This window comes from Bos grunniens, chromosome 4, assembly GCF_055505025.1.
Source record: "Bos grunniens cultivar Pamir isolate PY7600 chromosome 4, Bosgru_T2T1.0, whole genome shotgun sequence".
Lineage (NCBI taxonomy): Eukaryota > Metazoa > Chordata > Mammalia > Artiodactyla > Bovidae > Bos > Bos grunniens.
Genome location: NC_141168.1, coordinates 57350786 through 57367856, shown reverse-complemented (window position 1 = coordinate 57367856; position 17071 = coordinate 57350786). Strand labels below are relative to the sequence as shown.

Sequence of the window (17071 nt, the reverse complement as noted above, 5' to 3'; positions counted from 1 at the left end):
CCCCCTCAGTTTGTGCTTTTTCCTTTAGGCGATAAGCTAGTTCTGTTGGGGGACCCTGTTAGGGAAGGGAATTGTTGGACTGTACTTGAGCTGGAACTGGTTCACTGCGGAACTAGTTCATGTGGGGATAAGCCTATCCTAGTTGGAATTCTTTGGTTTGTAGTGTAAGTTTGGGAGTTGGGTCCCAATCTGTTGGTGTATCAATGTTGCAATATTTTTGCGGAATTTTTTACACTGGAATTTGTACACATCTTTTGTGTTGTGGTATGGTCATACTTTTAAAAATGGGAAGTATTCCATCTATCAATGGGAACTACTCCATCTGTCTCAAAGGAGAGCCTTTTGGGGCATATATTGGATAAATGGGAAAAATACAATCGTGAGCCTATGACTATGCTCTTGTAATAGTGTGTGGACCCAACACATGTTAGGATCAGAAGAGCAACGGCCCCTAAATGGCTCACTCAACTATTATGCCATCTCACAGTTAGAAGTGTTTTGCAAAAGAGCAGGGAAAAGAGATGAGATACCATATGTAGAAACACTTATGCTATTGCATCAGAAGAAAAAGGAGTCAGAGGACTACCACCTTATGGTGTGGAGGTCTGAGAGAAAACCCAAGGGGGTACCTAGACAAAAGAGCTTAAACAAAATCCAGGAGATAGAACAAAAACCAACTGAGGAGCCACCAGAGTTTCTAGAAAGGATTTATCAAGTTTATAGGAGCTACACAAATACAGACCCTGAGGCCCCTGAGAATATAAGGATGATAAATACGAACTTCATCAGGCAAAGCACACTAAAGATTAAAAATTTATCTAGAGATAGATGGTAAGTTTGAAATGAATCCTCAATTAGTAGATGTTGTTTTTAAAGTTCAACAGCAGGGAACAATGACAGAAGCAAGGAGATGCAAAACAGAATATAGCTGCTCTGGTAACAGCATTGAACGTGAGTAGCCTAAAGGAGGGCTCCCAGATGGCTCAGTGGTAAAGAATCTGCCACTAATGTAGAAGATGTGAGTTCAGTCCATGGGTCAGGAAGATCCACTGGAGAAGGAAATGGCGACTTACTCCAGTATTCTTGCCTGGAAAATCCCATGGACAGAGGAGCCTGGCAGTCTACAGTCCATGGGGTCACAAAGAGTCAGACATGACTGAGCGATTGAGCACATACTGACAAAATATTATGCAGCTATGAAAATTATTTTAAATGACTTTTTAATGAAATAAAGATATGTTCATAATATAAAGTTAAATGAAAATAACCAGGATGCAAAATATACAATGTGATCTAGTTATTTAACTATATGAAAATATAGAGAAAAAAAGTTGGAAGGAAATATGTCAAATCACGTTAACTGGTTTTCTTGAGTTATACAGTTACTTCTACTCTTCAATATATCTGGACTTTTAAAAATGTTTTATACTTGGCATATATTATCATATATAATATTATTATCTTTTACGTGGCACACACAAAAAATGTTGCAGTATGGCTTGATTTTAGTAAGTATGCCCAAGTCAATAGATTGAGTTACCTGGAAAGAAAAAGTGAAATCCTCTTCATCTCTGAACACTCAATACCTAATACAGGATCTAACACAAAGCAGGCACTCAATCTTTGTTAAATTAGTAAATGACTAGCTGGCTATAGAGACAAGAGATGGATGAAAAGATACAAGAAAAAATGAAGGAATAGTTGGAAAGTTCTTCACTCTTTAGTAAAATCAGTATTTTTCCTGGGACTTTTCAGACATGAAAGGCGTTCATTGTGTGACACATCTTGAAAGAATAAAAGAAAGAGGAAAAAATTACAAGGAATGATCTTAACAAGGATATAATGGGATGAGATTTAATCAATGGAGCTTGTTTTTCTGCATGCATGCTACTGCTGCTGCTGCTAAGTCTCTTCAGTCGTGTCTGACTCTACGGCCCTATGGACTGTAGCCCTCCAGGCTTTTCTGTCCATGGGATTCTCCAGGCAAGAATACTGGAGGGAGTTGTCAAGCTCTCCTCCAGGGGATCTTTCTGACCCAGGGATCAAATCTGCATCTCTTGCACTGGCAGGCGGGTTCTTTACCACAAGTGCCACCTGGCCATCTGAGCCACCAAGAAAAGAGAAAAAGTGAAAGTGTTAATCACTGTCATGCCCAACTCTTTGCAACTCTGTGGACTACAACCCCCAGGCTCCTCTCTCCATGGAATTCTCCAGGCAAGAATACTGGAGTGGGTTGCCATTCCCTTCTCTAGAGGATTTTCCCAACTCAGGGATAGAACCTGGGTCTTCTGGATTGCAGGCAGATTCTTTGCCATCTGAGCTACACGTTTTTCTCCCAACTATCAATACCCGTTCTGAAAGTCACTTAAATTTCCAAATGCATCTGCTTCTTACATGGATAAGAAGGCTATCCAAAATTGATGATTAAACTCCGTCAGTGACTATTATAAGGAACAGATGGGACCCACCAGATAAACTTTTATTTCTATCATCTTTGGAAGCAGAGGCACTGAGCATAGCTCTATCCCAGCAACAAACACATTCTCTTTGTGTATTCATAATTTCTTGGCAAACAGATACACTATAGATCACACTGTCTCCATTCTCCAACTGATGTGAGGGTAGCAGATACATGTTCGTCATTCACTCTGCCATCACTGTGACATACTTAGGCTGAACGCTCAAGGCGGAATTATCTCTCCCTCGAAATATCTGGTTGCTCTTCATTCCATAGATTCAGATGGCATGGCCCACTTTCAAATGTCTACAAAAAACCATACATTGGGTATCTCAAAATGTCACGGGTTTGGTGGGGCGTGGGGTTGGTAGATGGGATAGAAATAACATGTGACTATAATCACATAGTTCAGGATTTCAATTCTTATTAACTTTTTGACCTTAGGCAAGCGATTAAAATTCTCAAATCTCAACTTCTTCACCAAAAAAATGGGGCTAATCCCCCTAGATATATAGGACTATCTTGAAAATGAACATTAAAGCACTATATATATCTGGCACAGAGTATACACTCAGTAGAAGTAGCGGTTAGTATCAGTAATTCCTCTATAAATAAATCATTTGCTCATCTCTTTCAAACTATGTGTTTTCCTGTAAATGCTCAAATGTCACACAAGAAATTTCCTTTCTAACTCTTTACCCTATTAGGCTCATTTTTCAGATGGTGGCTCCCAGTGTAGAAAAATAATTTTACAAGAAGCTTCAACAATAAAGTATATAAAGAAATAAACATTAGGAACCTTAGAAACCACAAAAAAATAAGACATGTATGGGGATTAAAATTCAAGTGTTGCCCTGAAAATACATGAGACAGGGTTGAAATAGGATTTAAAATATACAACAGTATTTCAATCTTTTTAACATCAAAAAAATTGAGCCTCTTATTGCTTTCAGGAACTTACTGAAAGTATTAGTAACACAGATAACTCAACCAGGCTCATGAACTCTTTGGGCCAAGCCATGAAGCTCACCTCATAGTTTCCACCAATATGTATATCATGAAAATTGCCCAATCCAAGTCAAGTCCTTATGTTAAAAAACTCACCTTAATTCAGCCTCCCCCACCTCAAAGAACCTCACAAATATCCTATCTTTGTCCTCTTCCTTCTAAAATAATATTTTAAGGCTCCGTCAAGGTAATCATTGATGACCACAGTAAGCAATATCCTTAGCTCTGCCTTACTTTGGTATTATTTTCAATAAGCAAGAATTTGACACCCCTAAACAATAGCTGTACATTTATGTAGTCACCCTGAAGAGAATGGCATTAAATAGACCCTCTAATAGAAGGTTGACAGAGAAACCACAATTGCTCAGATTCATCCTAACATAAAACCCCAAGATTCAGGACCTCATGGTCTAGCCAAAAGCAGGCAGAACCAGCCACTTTACTAAGCAAATTGAGGCCCCTTTTAGTGGCAAGTGCTATCCAGCCCTTAAAGAAAAGCCTTTTCTTTTTTAAATTGACTGTTCAAAGCCAGGATCTTTTTATCCTCAGAGTGATGGTACAACCACAATGCAATACGGAACACTGCAGCAATTACATCAACATTTCAAACTAGTTTTGAAAACTACTCTGAGGGTTTTTGGCCCACACTGCTTAGAGAAACTGCCCACATTGATCTAATTCACTCAATAATTGCTCAATTCTCCAATTTATTGCCCAAATGTAGCCAAATTTCTCCCCGTGGACAGGGAAGACACAACGACAGCCTATCACTAAAATGTGCCAAATTGCACATATTACCAAGAGTAAAGCAGAGTCCATGTGAGAGGACTCAGGCATCGAGGGTCCCAAGTTCCCATGTCAGAGGAGCAGTGCCGTGGCTGGGAATAAGTAACTTGGATTGCCATGGCATCACGTGACCAGGAAAATGACAAGCTACCCACTGCGTCCTATTACAGGGAAGTACAATCTGAAGCTGGATAGACTGGAGTGGGGAGAGGTCAGACACATCTCCCATATTTCAGGGCAAAGTCAGCTCTGAGGATGGAGAATTATGCTTTCCTTTCCAAGCTCTGCCACAGCGAGTAGCCCCAGTCATTGGCCAGTGCTTCCTGCCACTGCATCTTTCTGTTGCCATGAGTAGTGGAAATCTTTGAGACTGAGGCAACACTTTTCAAGCAAGACATCCTTAGGGAAGTCATCCACATTCCATACAAAGCAATTTATATTAAGTACTACAGCGGCTGCAAATATATCCATCTTCCTTTCAGAAATGGAAAAGATAAAACGTGCAGCGGAATATGAAACAGCAGAGAGGGGAAAGAGGCAGTAGGGAAAGAAATCGAAATCAAAGTCAACACTCATTCATTCCTGAATTCAGCAATTAGTATGAATATCCATTATGCACCAAGCACGGAAGATACAAGAGTTACCACTGGGTCAGGAAGATCCGCTGGAGAAGGGAATGGCTACTCACTCCAGTATTCTTGCCTGGAGAATTCCATGGACGGAGGAACCTAGTGGGCTACACCCCATGGGGTTGCAAAGAGTTGGACATGACTGAACACTTTACCCTCAAAGAGTTAAATAAAATCATCACACACAAAAATGTCTAATTAGGAATCCTTTTATATGTTTAGGAAGTAAAGTATGGGCTGCTCTACAGGGTTTAGCAATAGTACCCGATCTAGTCTTGGGAGTCACACAAGCTTCTGGAAAGAAGGAATGTTTGAGCCTCCAAGCGCAGGATAAGTGGTGTTAACTAGGCATGGGGTATCAAAACATGGAGCAAAGTGGAGAGAAGAAAGAAAAAGCAGCCCAGGGAAAGGCCAAGAGCTGTTAGACCAGAGCTCCTCAAACTTTATTTGGAAAATGAATTTTCTGAAAATCTTGCCAAACTGTAGATTTCAATTCTGGACCTGCGGTAGGGTCCAAACTTCTGCATTTCCAGCAAGCTCTCAGGTGAGGTCAATACGGCTGGTCAGGTGCACACTTTGTGTAGTGAGGATCCGGAGGATCTGCCCAGACGCCAGAGCAGAGAGAACGAGGAAGGGTCAATGATGAGGCCAGAGAGCCTGGCAGAGGTTGGACCATGCCAGGCTGTGCAGAGCATCTTAAGGAATCTGGTCTCAGAGGAATGGGAACCACGAAGATCTCCATTTCCTTTGTTCTCCCCAAATAACCTTGCTGGGAGTTTCATTTTCCCTGAGAGACAGCACTTTGCAGTATCTAAAGTACAAGTGAGAGCAAAGGTGTTTATGGACTCCGGGGCTTCTAAGAGCCAATAAAGTTCAGCTCTTTCATCACAGACAGACCATTAACAAGCCATGTTTATTAGTAAAAATCCTCAGAACTTAATACACCTTTGTCAGCAAAAGTAATTGATCTTGGCCTGTTAATCTGGCTGGTTTTGCAGACTGAGGACTTGCCACTTTTTTAGAGCGTCCTACAGCTCTGTGGGCTTCCCTACTTCAGTAAGTGATTTCCAAGAACATAGAGCCCATAGGGTTCTTAAAATAATTTGGTAAAACAGAATACAAACACCTCTCGTTGGCACCCTGGTCTTTAGCCTTACACGCCTGAAGACATCAGGTCTTCCAGAAATATCTGTACCAACTGCCACCAGCCTGAACATTTGACTGAACAAAGGCACAGTGAACTGTTTGCTGTTCAGTTTGTTGGCGCTTAGTCGCTCAGTTGTGTCCACTCTTTGCGACCCCATGGACTGTAGCCCACCAGGATCCTCTGTCCATGGGATTTCCTAGGCAAGAATACTGGAGTGGGTAGCCATTCCCTCCTCCAGGGGATCTTCCCATCCCAGGTATCGAATCCGCAACTCCTGCATTGCAGGAGGATTCTTTACTGCTGAGCCAGGATGGAAGCTCTTGTTCAGTTAGGCAGGTCATAAAGACTCAAGCTCAGATGAATGTTCAATATACTCTATAAACTACTCTTTGCTTCTGTCTTAGGAAAGAATCTTCTTTCATTTTTAAAATGAACATACACCATGAGGAATGCACTCTGCTATGACTTAGACGACTCTAAGGAACAGCTCAAGGAACTCAAATGTCCACTTCCCTGACAAGTACCAGCTCTCTAGAGGAGTAACTCTTGGCTCGGTCATTTATGTATAGCGGGAACATGGGGATGACACAGTTTCACAAGTGATAGTGAAGCACTGCATTTTCTACATGAATCATAATGCTACTCACACCGAAAAATGTGAGACGCTCTGCTTCTGAAATGGGTAAGAGCGAGAGGTTGTGAAATCCTCTCCAGATATCGTCAAACATTAGCATGTTCTCAGCTGTCTGGAATGCTGTGTATACTGTCCTGACCTGAAGCAAGGATGAGAAACCATGTGTGAGGCATTTGTTCCATTACCCAAGGAATCCGTCTCAGTCAGAAGGAGTGTCTTTCTGGTGGTCTGCTTTTGTCACCACATCCGAAAAACATGGGTAGACAGATTTTCACAAATTTGGAGAATGTAACAAAGGAGGCTGGATGTAAAATACAATTTTCATGGTGTACAATATTTACTTGAAGAGCTGGCAACTCATCCATCAGAGATGGGTAATATACACTAGAGATGTTTTACACATTATGGGGTGTGCTCCAAGGCAAACAGTAACCTAACGGGACTAGGATATTTATCTAACAATAGCTATTCTCTAAAGAGCTTCAGACAGTAAGAATCTGCCAGCAGTGCAGGAGATTCTGGTTCAATCCCTGGATTGGGAAGATCCTCTGGAGAAGGCAATGGCATCTTACTCCAGTGTTCTTGCCTGGAGAATCCCATGGACAGAGGAGCAGCCTGGTGGGCTACAGTCCATGGGGTCACAAAGAGTCAGACACAACTGAGTGACTAACACACACACACACACATACACACACGTTCTCTCAGGCAAGAAGGAGCTGGCCAGCTTTAAAGGGCAGAACTGTCACAGTTTGGAAGGAAAGAGATTACTGGTTTAGTGTACACCATTACGAGGTAGCAATACGAAAGCAGGTGAAGATTGCTAGCCAGCATCACTGAGCACCCATATGGCTAAGCTCAGAGGTTAGCAAGATGAGCATCAGAAGACACACCTCCCTCCCTTATGGAGGACACGGCCTAACACAGAACAGGAAAATGCTCTGGTAATCACGCTACAGTGGGGCAAGGGCTCACCGGGAAGTGTGTGCACGTGTGTATTGTGTGTGCGTGTGTCTGCACATGAGGGAAGGAGGGAGGGACAGATGGCAAGTCAGCCAGCCAGGGAGAGCCCTAAGCCTCAGGAATACAAATGAGAAAACAGTTTTTTCTGCTTCTGCCTAGAGGCATGGAGTGGTCAGGGAGCTGCCGTGGGTGATGATAACAAACTTTGAAAGGCCAAGCACTGACCAGGTGAAGAAGGATAAGAAAGGTATTCCAAACAGGGGTGGAGACATGAGCAAAGAATGCGAGGCATAAGGAAGTAATGGGTTTAGGGAAAAAACTCGTAATCCAGGGACAGATGGCATGCGTATGTACCTATACGCATACATATTCAGAGATACTAAAATAGTAATGTCTGTGCCTGTGTGCATACATACATGTACCTGTGTACACACACATATATGTTGTAGCCAACTGCTGCAGCCCAACCCACCTCTTTGCACTCACAAACCTGAGTGCACATGCCAGACGTCAGCTGCCCTGAATTCTTTCTCTTAGAGGCCACTTTGCCACCTGAGAGGCAGCTCAAAAGGGTACCCAATCAACTCCCCCACTGGAGCAGACGGGAAGTGGTGGAACCATAACTCATCTCTCTCACCGTCAGGCAGGAAATTCTGAGGCATGAATTCCTTTGGCTTCTCAAGTCTGCCGGCAGGGGTGAACTCTGGTCAGGCATGGTGATCCACGCTTGGTCACATACCTCAGCTAGTTGCCTCCCGCTTCTGATCTCATCTCTGCTCTCCTTGGCCAGTATCCTCCATCTCCCATGAGACTCCCTACACCCCAACCTTTGCTGCAGGGTCTGTTTCTGGGAGAATCCAAAGTTAGACATGTAAATGTGGGTCTGTATTTATATTTATAGGCATGCTTATATAGACATGGATATGTGCATGTGGAGAGATACGCCCATAGATACAGACATTTATGCATGCAAATATAAATGCACACAAACACCACATATACACCCAAATGCATCGATGTGTTTCCATCTCTCTATTTGTAGTACCATTGTTTTCCTTTTTACCAAAGCATAGCAGGTAATTATACATAGTCTTCTTTTTAAACCGAGGGATCTGCAGCTTCCAGGGGCATACCCTTCCTATAACCTCCTCAGTGGACCACCCAGCCTCGCACAGGTCCTGTCCGAAGCCCTTGTCCAGTTTCACCCCCTCACTCCCAGCACTGTCCACAGCAAGGTGTCCAAGCCCATGGCCAGAGAGAACCTTCATACTCTGAGTCTCATGGGGCCAGGGCCAGGCTGCACATTTGCAATATTGCCTTCTAAAGCAAACATCTGTCCAGTTGCCAGTCTCAGGACAGAGCCATCTGCTGCCAAGACATTGCCTCTCTCTCTCTCTCTTACTTTTTTTTAGCATACTACATCAAAAGATAGCAAAATAAAAGCATATTAAAAACCAAATTACTTTCATAACAAGCTGCAAAAAAGAAAGCTTATGCCTCAAACTTTTGTATTCACAAAAAGAAAAACGGCTCTTTTGACTCTACCTATACCCAAGCCAACTCATAAATGTCCTGTCCCCAAGCAAGAGCTCCATCTCCTCCTCTCCTTCCCTTATTAACTGACAGGCTGACACCAGGGACAGTCGACGCCATTAGCTGCCCCTTATGTGCCAAGGGTAACATGGAGAACTAGAAAGAACACAGGATTAGGAATACAGAAATGTAGGAGATTAGAATATATAGGGATATAGAAAATGATATAGAATATAGATCTGGAGGAACTCATGAGAAGGAAAGCCTGGGCAAGCAACTACTTCTTTGGATTTTTCTTTCTTCAACTGAAAATAAAAGCAGTACTTGCAGGGGCCTGAATTTGGCCCGCCGGTGTGTTTCATTGATCATGCAGTGTCTTTATAAACACACAAAGTCTGAAGACCTTGAGTGCATGAGTATATGACCCTTTACATATAATCTCTAAACTCATTTCCATTCCCAACATCGGATAGCTTTGTGTAACTGTCATTGGCGAAACTGCAGGAGCCTCCCATCCTCCCTGCCACCTTCTAAATTTTCTCCCCAAGGAGGCTCAGTTGCCTAAACTTGGCCCACCTTTATGGAAACAATAATTCATTCAGGTGTAGATTTAAAGTTTTCTACTGAAGTTTGCCTTGCTTTTCCTCAATCTACCCAAAAGAATGAGATGAAAATAATTTAATTATCAGAAAACTTTACAGCTACCAGTGTGGAAGAAATAGAAGTGTGAAATGGGCAGTATTTAGTGGCAAATAGAAATTATTACAAAAACAAAGAGCTATTTAGTCATAATTAGCAAGAAAGGAAAAACATGGAAGTTGAGTCTGAATATGAAAAATCATGTTCATCTTCATGAATTAGCTAGTTTTGTGTTTTTATATATTCCTACAAGGTATTTTCTATACCTTATATTACATATTTATATTTATACATACATGGTATATAATGTACATACACCTTATATTACATATTTATTTTTATATCTATATCTACATCTGTATCTATCTACAGGTATAGATATAAATATCTATCTAACTATAGATATAAATACTATCTATCTATAGGTATAGATATAAATATCCTGTGTCTCCTTCCTTCTCTCTCCTTCCTGTCCTTCTTCCCCTTGCAAAAACTATAACCCTTGGTCATGCTTACTTTAATCTGGATTCTCTAAGTTGTATGTGTATGTGTGCTATAGGAAAGAGGAAATATTTTGGGAAAAACATGTAGAGAAATGACAAATACTATGATTTATGATGATCCACACATGATTCTGCTTTGGTGAAGTTAGGATGCTGAAGTTCCCCATATATTGTTTTTTTTTATATTCTGAGATGAGTACTGTGTGTTCTTTACTGCAAAAGATTAAAAGCTTAAAAAATATATGGTTGTACTAACTCCCTACTGTAAATAACTTGGAGCAGCTGGTTAAGACTAGAGTCCCCATCATCATCAATACCACCACCATCACCAATGATTTTCCTCCAAATTTAAAATACATTAATAAAAAATATCCCTTTAAAACTATAACATATGCCAAGTTCCTTTTTCATTCCTAAGCACTATGAGGATATCCTTAGTCTGTGAATTACAAATCAATAGTGCTTAGAAAGGCAAGTCTACAGCTTTGTCTCACTAATCCCTTCTCTGCCCTGAATCCATGGTTTAGGGGTCATTTCCTCCTGTCCATTTTCCTCAGCATAATTGACCAATCCTCAAATCAGCTTCTCTCCAAAGCAAGCTACATGTATCTCCATCTGCTTCCCATTCGACCGCACTAAAGAACTCAACAGCTGCCTAAGCAAGAAGTTTCTCTGGCCCAAAGAATGGAGAATCCATGCCTGCCCAAAGAAGGCAGGTGAAGGGAAATCAACCCCTCTCCCTCACTCTTTAGACCAGTGGTTCTCAATCAGGAGTGATCATGTTCTCCAGGACACATGTGGCAATGTCGGCAGACACCGTTGCTGGTCACAACTGAGAGGGTGAGTGCTCCTAAAATCCAATGGGTAGAGACCAAGGATCCTGCTAAACATCCTACAAGGCACAGGACAGCTGCTACCTGTGAACTATCCAGCCCAGAATATTAACACTGCCAAGGCTGAGATACCCACCTCAGAGTGCTGAGCTTTGTCCTTGGTTCCACATCAGGAGGGAGAGGAGAGACTATAAAGAGACTTAGGCCTGGAGTTGGTGAGCTGAAGGCACAATTAACCAAAACGAATACCCTGGGAACATCCAAAGCAGTACTTACAACACAGGAACACTTGGTACACTTGTCTCCTTCTGGCTGAAATTCCTCCCCTTCTTGGTACTGCACCCCCTCAAACACACAGCCTGGAAAGCAAAGCAGAGTTTCGAATCAGGGCCACAGTCTTGATTCAGCTTGAAATTATATCCTTCTAGCCACTGAGCAACCATCCCCACCTCCACCCCCAACTTGTACAGCATAGTCTTCAATCAAAGGACAAGAGTGCTTCAAAGTAAAAAAAAAAAAAAAAAAAATCCTGTAGATTACAAAAGATCGACATGGACCCAGAAACCTGAAGATGCTAGAAAGCAAACAAAATGTTGGAAGTCAGGTTGGCCTGAGCAGCAACAGTACAGGGTTCTGAGCTGTGCAGAGTCTGAGCAGCTTACCAGCACCACCCCAATCACAGCCAGGGAACCAAATTCCAGAGGAGCTGGAAGAGGCAAAGAGAAGGTCAAGCAAGAGAGGTCAAGGATGAGCTTAGGAGCAAATGACATGAAGAGTTGCCACCTGGAGAGTAGCCAGAAGTGGCCAGCTTCTGCCAGACCCTTCACACTCCTGACCTCACTCTATCTTCAGTGAGCCCACAGAGCACGGAATCTGATCACTGCCCCTGCAGGGAAGGAACACGTGGCCCAGAGAGAGGAAGGAACTCATCCAGCTGGCAGTGCTGGGTGCTAACTCAGCTCCGACCCCCTGGCCATACCACACAAAGAGCCAGACACCAAGATGAGAAAGGACAAAGGCAAGGCAGAAGGCACCATACAGGTTTTCAGTCCCACCCTGTGTGTTGTTGAAGGGGCTAGGATGTCCCCAAGAAGTTTGGTTAAAAATAGGCCCAAGAGCCAGGAGGTACCTCCTATCAGAAAAATGCTGAGGTTGCTGCTCTATTCTTAAGTGATGTCACAGATGACCAGAAGAACAAGCTGGCCAATGACCCTGCGCCACATGGGCCATGCACAGGAGGACTGTCAGCTAACGGCAAAGCCTCCTTCCTCAGGACTGCCTCACCAGCTGCCTTGCCAGAATAGCTGAGGTCACTTTCCACAGATAGAGAGTGCGGAAAGCAGCACTTCCAATGGGGAAACTCAGCAAAGAGGGCTCTCGTGAAAAACCGACTCACGCCCCTGAGAACAGGTGTTCAAGGCCCACTAAAGCCATCAACACACATGCCCAGTCATGTATGACTTTTTGTGGCCCCATGGACTGTATGTAGCCCACTAGGCTTCTCTGTCCATCGAATTTTTCAGGCAAGAATACTGGGGTGGGTTGCTATTTCCTCCTCAAGGGGATCTTCTTGACCCAGGGATTGAACCTGCATCTCCTGCATTGACAGGTGGATTCTTTACCACTGTGCCACCTGGGAAACCCAAAGTTGTCAACAGAACCCACCAAACTCTCAAAGCAGCTGGTTCCTGACAAAAGGAACATCTGAACATATGAGCATTGCCCATAACCACCCGATCAAGCCACCAGACCTATTCATTCTAAAGCTAGATATGAAGCCTTTCGTTCAACTGAAACACATGGAGACAAATGTTACTGAAGCTGAACAGCTGGGTGAACTGCAGCTTTCAGATCTTTCTGATGCCCACAGCGAGAGCCAGGGGAGGAGCCAGAGCCACCCTCCTGCTGTTCTCTTTGATCCAGGAGACCTGATAAGCTTGGTGCCCTCCTCGTGGCCATAGCTCAGCACTGTTAATAACGGCAGGTGCCCAGTCATCTCTTTTCAAAAGACATTTCCAACAAAGGGTCTTCAGTGCTTTCATATATGTTGCACCACTGGTTCTGTCATACAGATTGCCAGACAGGTTAACTGCACAACCCACATGATAACTTAAATAACGAATTTTTAAATGAAAACTCTTGCAAACTGTTCCCTTCACAGCCCATCCTCCTTGAGCAAAGAGTCAGACAAGAAAAGAAGGAGCAGACAACTAAGAATGTCCTGCAATCTGTTTCAGGAAGAAACTGACCACAAGCTGTACGTGTTTGTCATTATGGGGAATACCATTCCATGATCAATGACAGATGCCAGTCCTTCTGAATTACAAGGAGAATACCCCAAGGCCTCAATGGACTGTCCCTCTCTAGACTTGGCTGAGGCCTCCTTCCCAAGACACAGGATAATGCAGTCTGGATGCGGCCAGATCTGAGTCTTCTGATTTTCATGCCAAAGGTTGGTCTTTGAAATTAAGGAGAGAGAATAAAGTTGATTCTTGACCCCATAACCAAGGGCAGAGTGCCTACCCAGATGTCAGGGGGCTAGTGTGCAGCACTGGCAAGCCAATGTTTTACCTTTTTGGTTTATATTGGGGTATAGCTGATTAATAATGTTCCGATAGTTTCAGGTGCCTAGAAAGCAACTCAGCCATATATATACACAGATCCATTCCCCTCTAAACTCCCTCCCATCAGGGCTGACTGGCAAGCTAACTTTTAAAGATTTGCTTTCCAGGGCATCTAGACCCAAGTTGAATAATGATCACGGTGTGGGGTAGGGGCAGGTAGTACAGTATAGTGGCCAGAAAAGAAAAGAGGCCGGGGACCCCAACCCCACCTTTGGACTTATCCTCATTGAGTCAAATTTCTGCCTGTGTGAACTAAAAACACTACTTCATCCCTTACTGAAATGGTGGTGAAGACTTAACATTACAATATGTGCAATCACAGAGCTCAGCCTTTCCTTCCTGGGAACTCAACTTAAAAACAAAATGAGAGAAGCAATTGCTCAAGTATGATAACTTCAGCTGCTGAAATAAATTCACTCTGTTGTTTCTATACACATACTTTCAAAGGCAGTCTAAAAATATGACTATCTTCTAAGTGAAAAGGAATGTTATATATGCCGAGTTGATTCTGCACCAATAAAGCGACAATCTACTCAACCCAACTGAATTCATATTTAACAGCTTTGATATCTTTTAAATCTCTATGGCATATAAAATTTGCTCTGTTATCAATCTCAAGCTTGGCTGTGCACAGAAATTATCCAGGAGGCCTGAGTTTCACCCTCCAAGATTCTGATGGAATTGGTCTGGGATGCAGCCTGGGCATCAAGATTTATTTTTTAAAACTTCCCAGGTGATTTTCATGTGCAGCCTAAAGAATGACTGAGCTAACTTAATAAAGATCCTTTAGGCATTTTAGAATATGGTTACATGATGCAAAGCATTCAGTGCATTCAGAGGGGAATGGTACTCAAGCAAATTCTGTTTGATAGATACAAAATAACTGAGTTATGGAAAGAATTATTTTACTTTCAACTGGTTTCTGGCCTTCACTTAAGCTTATCCAATAACACAAGCTTAACAGAAATTGCAGTGTGAAAAGGAAGCTTGGCTCAATAAAGACTGTCCAGGGAACTCAGGAAGGTTAGGAGCAGTGGAGAGAGACTGTCCTCACTGTCATTCAAAGATGAGGGAAGTCTGGACCCTGGAAGGGACTCAGGTCTGGGAGCGCGGCAGACTGTGTGGAGGGAAATGGCAGGAGAGGAAGGGGCCAGGGGCTCATCTTCACAGAGCATCCCACGACGGTGCCTTTGCCATTTCCCGGGAAGGCTCACAGAACAGAAGGCCGTTTGGAGATTAACTTCAAAAGCAAAGAGAAGTAGTTGTGAGTATCGCCTCCAGTGAGGAAAAGCACTCAGAGTAAAACCCAAAATGTAGAACATCTGTTGAAGAGTATGGGCCAGGGGCTTAAGGGATCAGAAAAAAATCTCTCACCTCAAAATCCCCGGGCTCGTACCTAAGGGCAAGAAAAGAGGCAGGAGGCCTTTGTAATCCTGTTCAGAGAAGTAAGAGGAAACACTCCAGCCACTGGAAAGGAAAGATCGCTTTGCTGTCAGCTAGGCCCTGGGGCCCTTTAAAAAGACAGCGATTCCCAGTCACTGCACCACGCAGAAAACTGAGACCGGCAAAGCCTTCAGCTAAATCCACTTAGGGACCCAGCTCTCGGTGTTCAGAAAACATCTGGTCGCCTCATCACCAAGGCAAGCCCCGGCCAAGGTATTGCAATATGAAGCAGTAAAAAGACATTTCTGGAAGCAAGGGAAAGCCACAACCTTTCCTTCCAAAATAAGCGTTACCTGTGGCCCCGTGGAGTGGAAAGCAGGCCTCCGGAGCCTGGAGCATCCTTGCCAAGACCTACAGCACATTGCAGTCATCCCGGGCCCACCAGAGTCCAACCAGACATTTCTATGCAAAGAAGTTTGCTCTCCTCACCCATTAGGTACACAGACATAAAGGGAGAAAAATTCCAGTCGGGAGTGGGAAAATCATGCATGCTTGAGAGAACCCCGAAGGATTTCAACAGTGCTGTACTGTACCAGGGAGCTGCACTGCCTTCCCCTTCCTGAGAGGTTACCTGGACACGTGGGGCAGCATGTTCCCAGATGCTTGGAGGGGTTTTTACAATGAACGACACACCGCACCTCAGACTCTGTGACAACGCCTTCCTGAAAAATAGAATGCCACAATCAACGTCAGCCCCAGTATTCCCACGGAGATTTACTCACTTCTGGAAAGTAGCCAAAGAGGTAGGAGAAGAATTTGAACACGAAAAGTGCAAAGGGGGATAGGCATCAGGTCCATAGGTCCGTGGCACAAACGAGGTCTGATGGCTCCAGCTTGTCCATTGCAAAGCGCAAATCTTGTCACCGGTTCTCTTCCCTGTTCTAGTTCTTTCTCTTTGACTCTGATTTCTTCCTTTCTTTCTTTAAATCTAGTATTTAAGATTTCCTTGCTGTCTGTCAGTAGCTGACAGAGTCTAGCTGTTCATTCACAACTGTTTTAGGTTTTCAACATGTACTATATGATCTATAATTGTTATTACACTTTAAGCCATTAATTATAAGCCACAAAGGGCAAACATAATATCCCAGACTGGCATCTGGAGACCCAAATCCTCACCACCCTTCCAGGAATAACTAGACACCAGTTCTGCAATCATAGACATTTCTCTGGGCTTCCCAGAGAGCTTGGCTCTCACGCAGCAAATGAAGAGACCAGATAAAACTATTTTAAAGATCATACTATATTATGTTAAAGTAGAGACTTTTGGTCTTAATAACAAAATCAAGGGACTCATTTGCAACTGATCTTTTGACACTAGTACTTTAATGTTGCTTGAAACATTTTTTTAAATTCAATTTTCAGAGTTGGTCTTTGAAAGTTTTTCTCTATATTCTCTACCCACTTGGTTTTGTGTGTTTATTAATTTTCTTTCAAGGGGAATGGTAACAAAAGGTAAAACACTGTGTAACAATCTGACAACTAGACAATTTTCTTCATCGAGCCTGCTACTCTATCATCTCAATCCAACAAGGAAAGTTACATCCTAAATGTCTTCACATCTGTCAGACCTGAGGCTTCCACTACCAAGAAATTTATTATGGTCTATATCACATCTGGAAAGGAAAAAATGTCAAAATTCCAGCAATATACAACATCAAAAAAGGAACTGGCCTTTAGTTATATAACTGAAGCAATGCAAAAAGTCCAGGATCAAATTCCCTTTAGTATCTGCAATGCAGATGCAGGATTCAGGTTACTCCCCAGCATGAATTTCCTGTCTCTGATCTTCAGATTTTCCTCTTCCAGTAAGACACTAAAAGTGGAAAATAAAGGTAAATTTTCCACCATCTAACTCCTTCAGTAAGAAGACATAA

At 43.0% G+C, this 17071-nt stretch overlaps 1 protein-coding gene across 2 annotated transcripts in view; it reads right to left on the bottom strand.

Annotated features, from left to right (window-relative positions):
- BMPER (BMP binding endothelial regulator) overlaps nt 1-17071 on the bottom strand; it is a 252348-nt gene that overhangs the window by 170062 nt on the left and 65215 nt on the right. For both annotated transcript variants that reach the window (XR_015163218.1, XM_086398479.1), the window contains exons 5-6: nt 15769-15859; nt 11407-11489 (exon numbers count right to left, since the gene is read on the bottom strand). Coding sequence is in view for 1 of the 2 variants with exons in the window: in XM_086398479.1 (XP_086254605.1) it covers nt 11407-11489; nt 15769-15859 (174 nt within the window). In the remaining variant the exon portion in view is untranslated. The remainder of the gene's footprint in view (nt 1-11406; nt 11490-15768; nt 15860-17071) is intronic.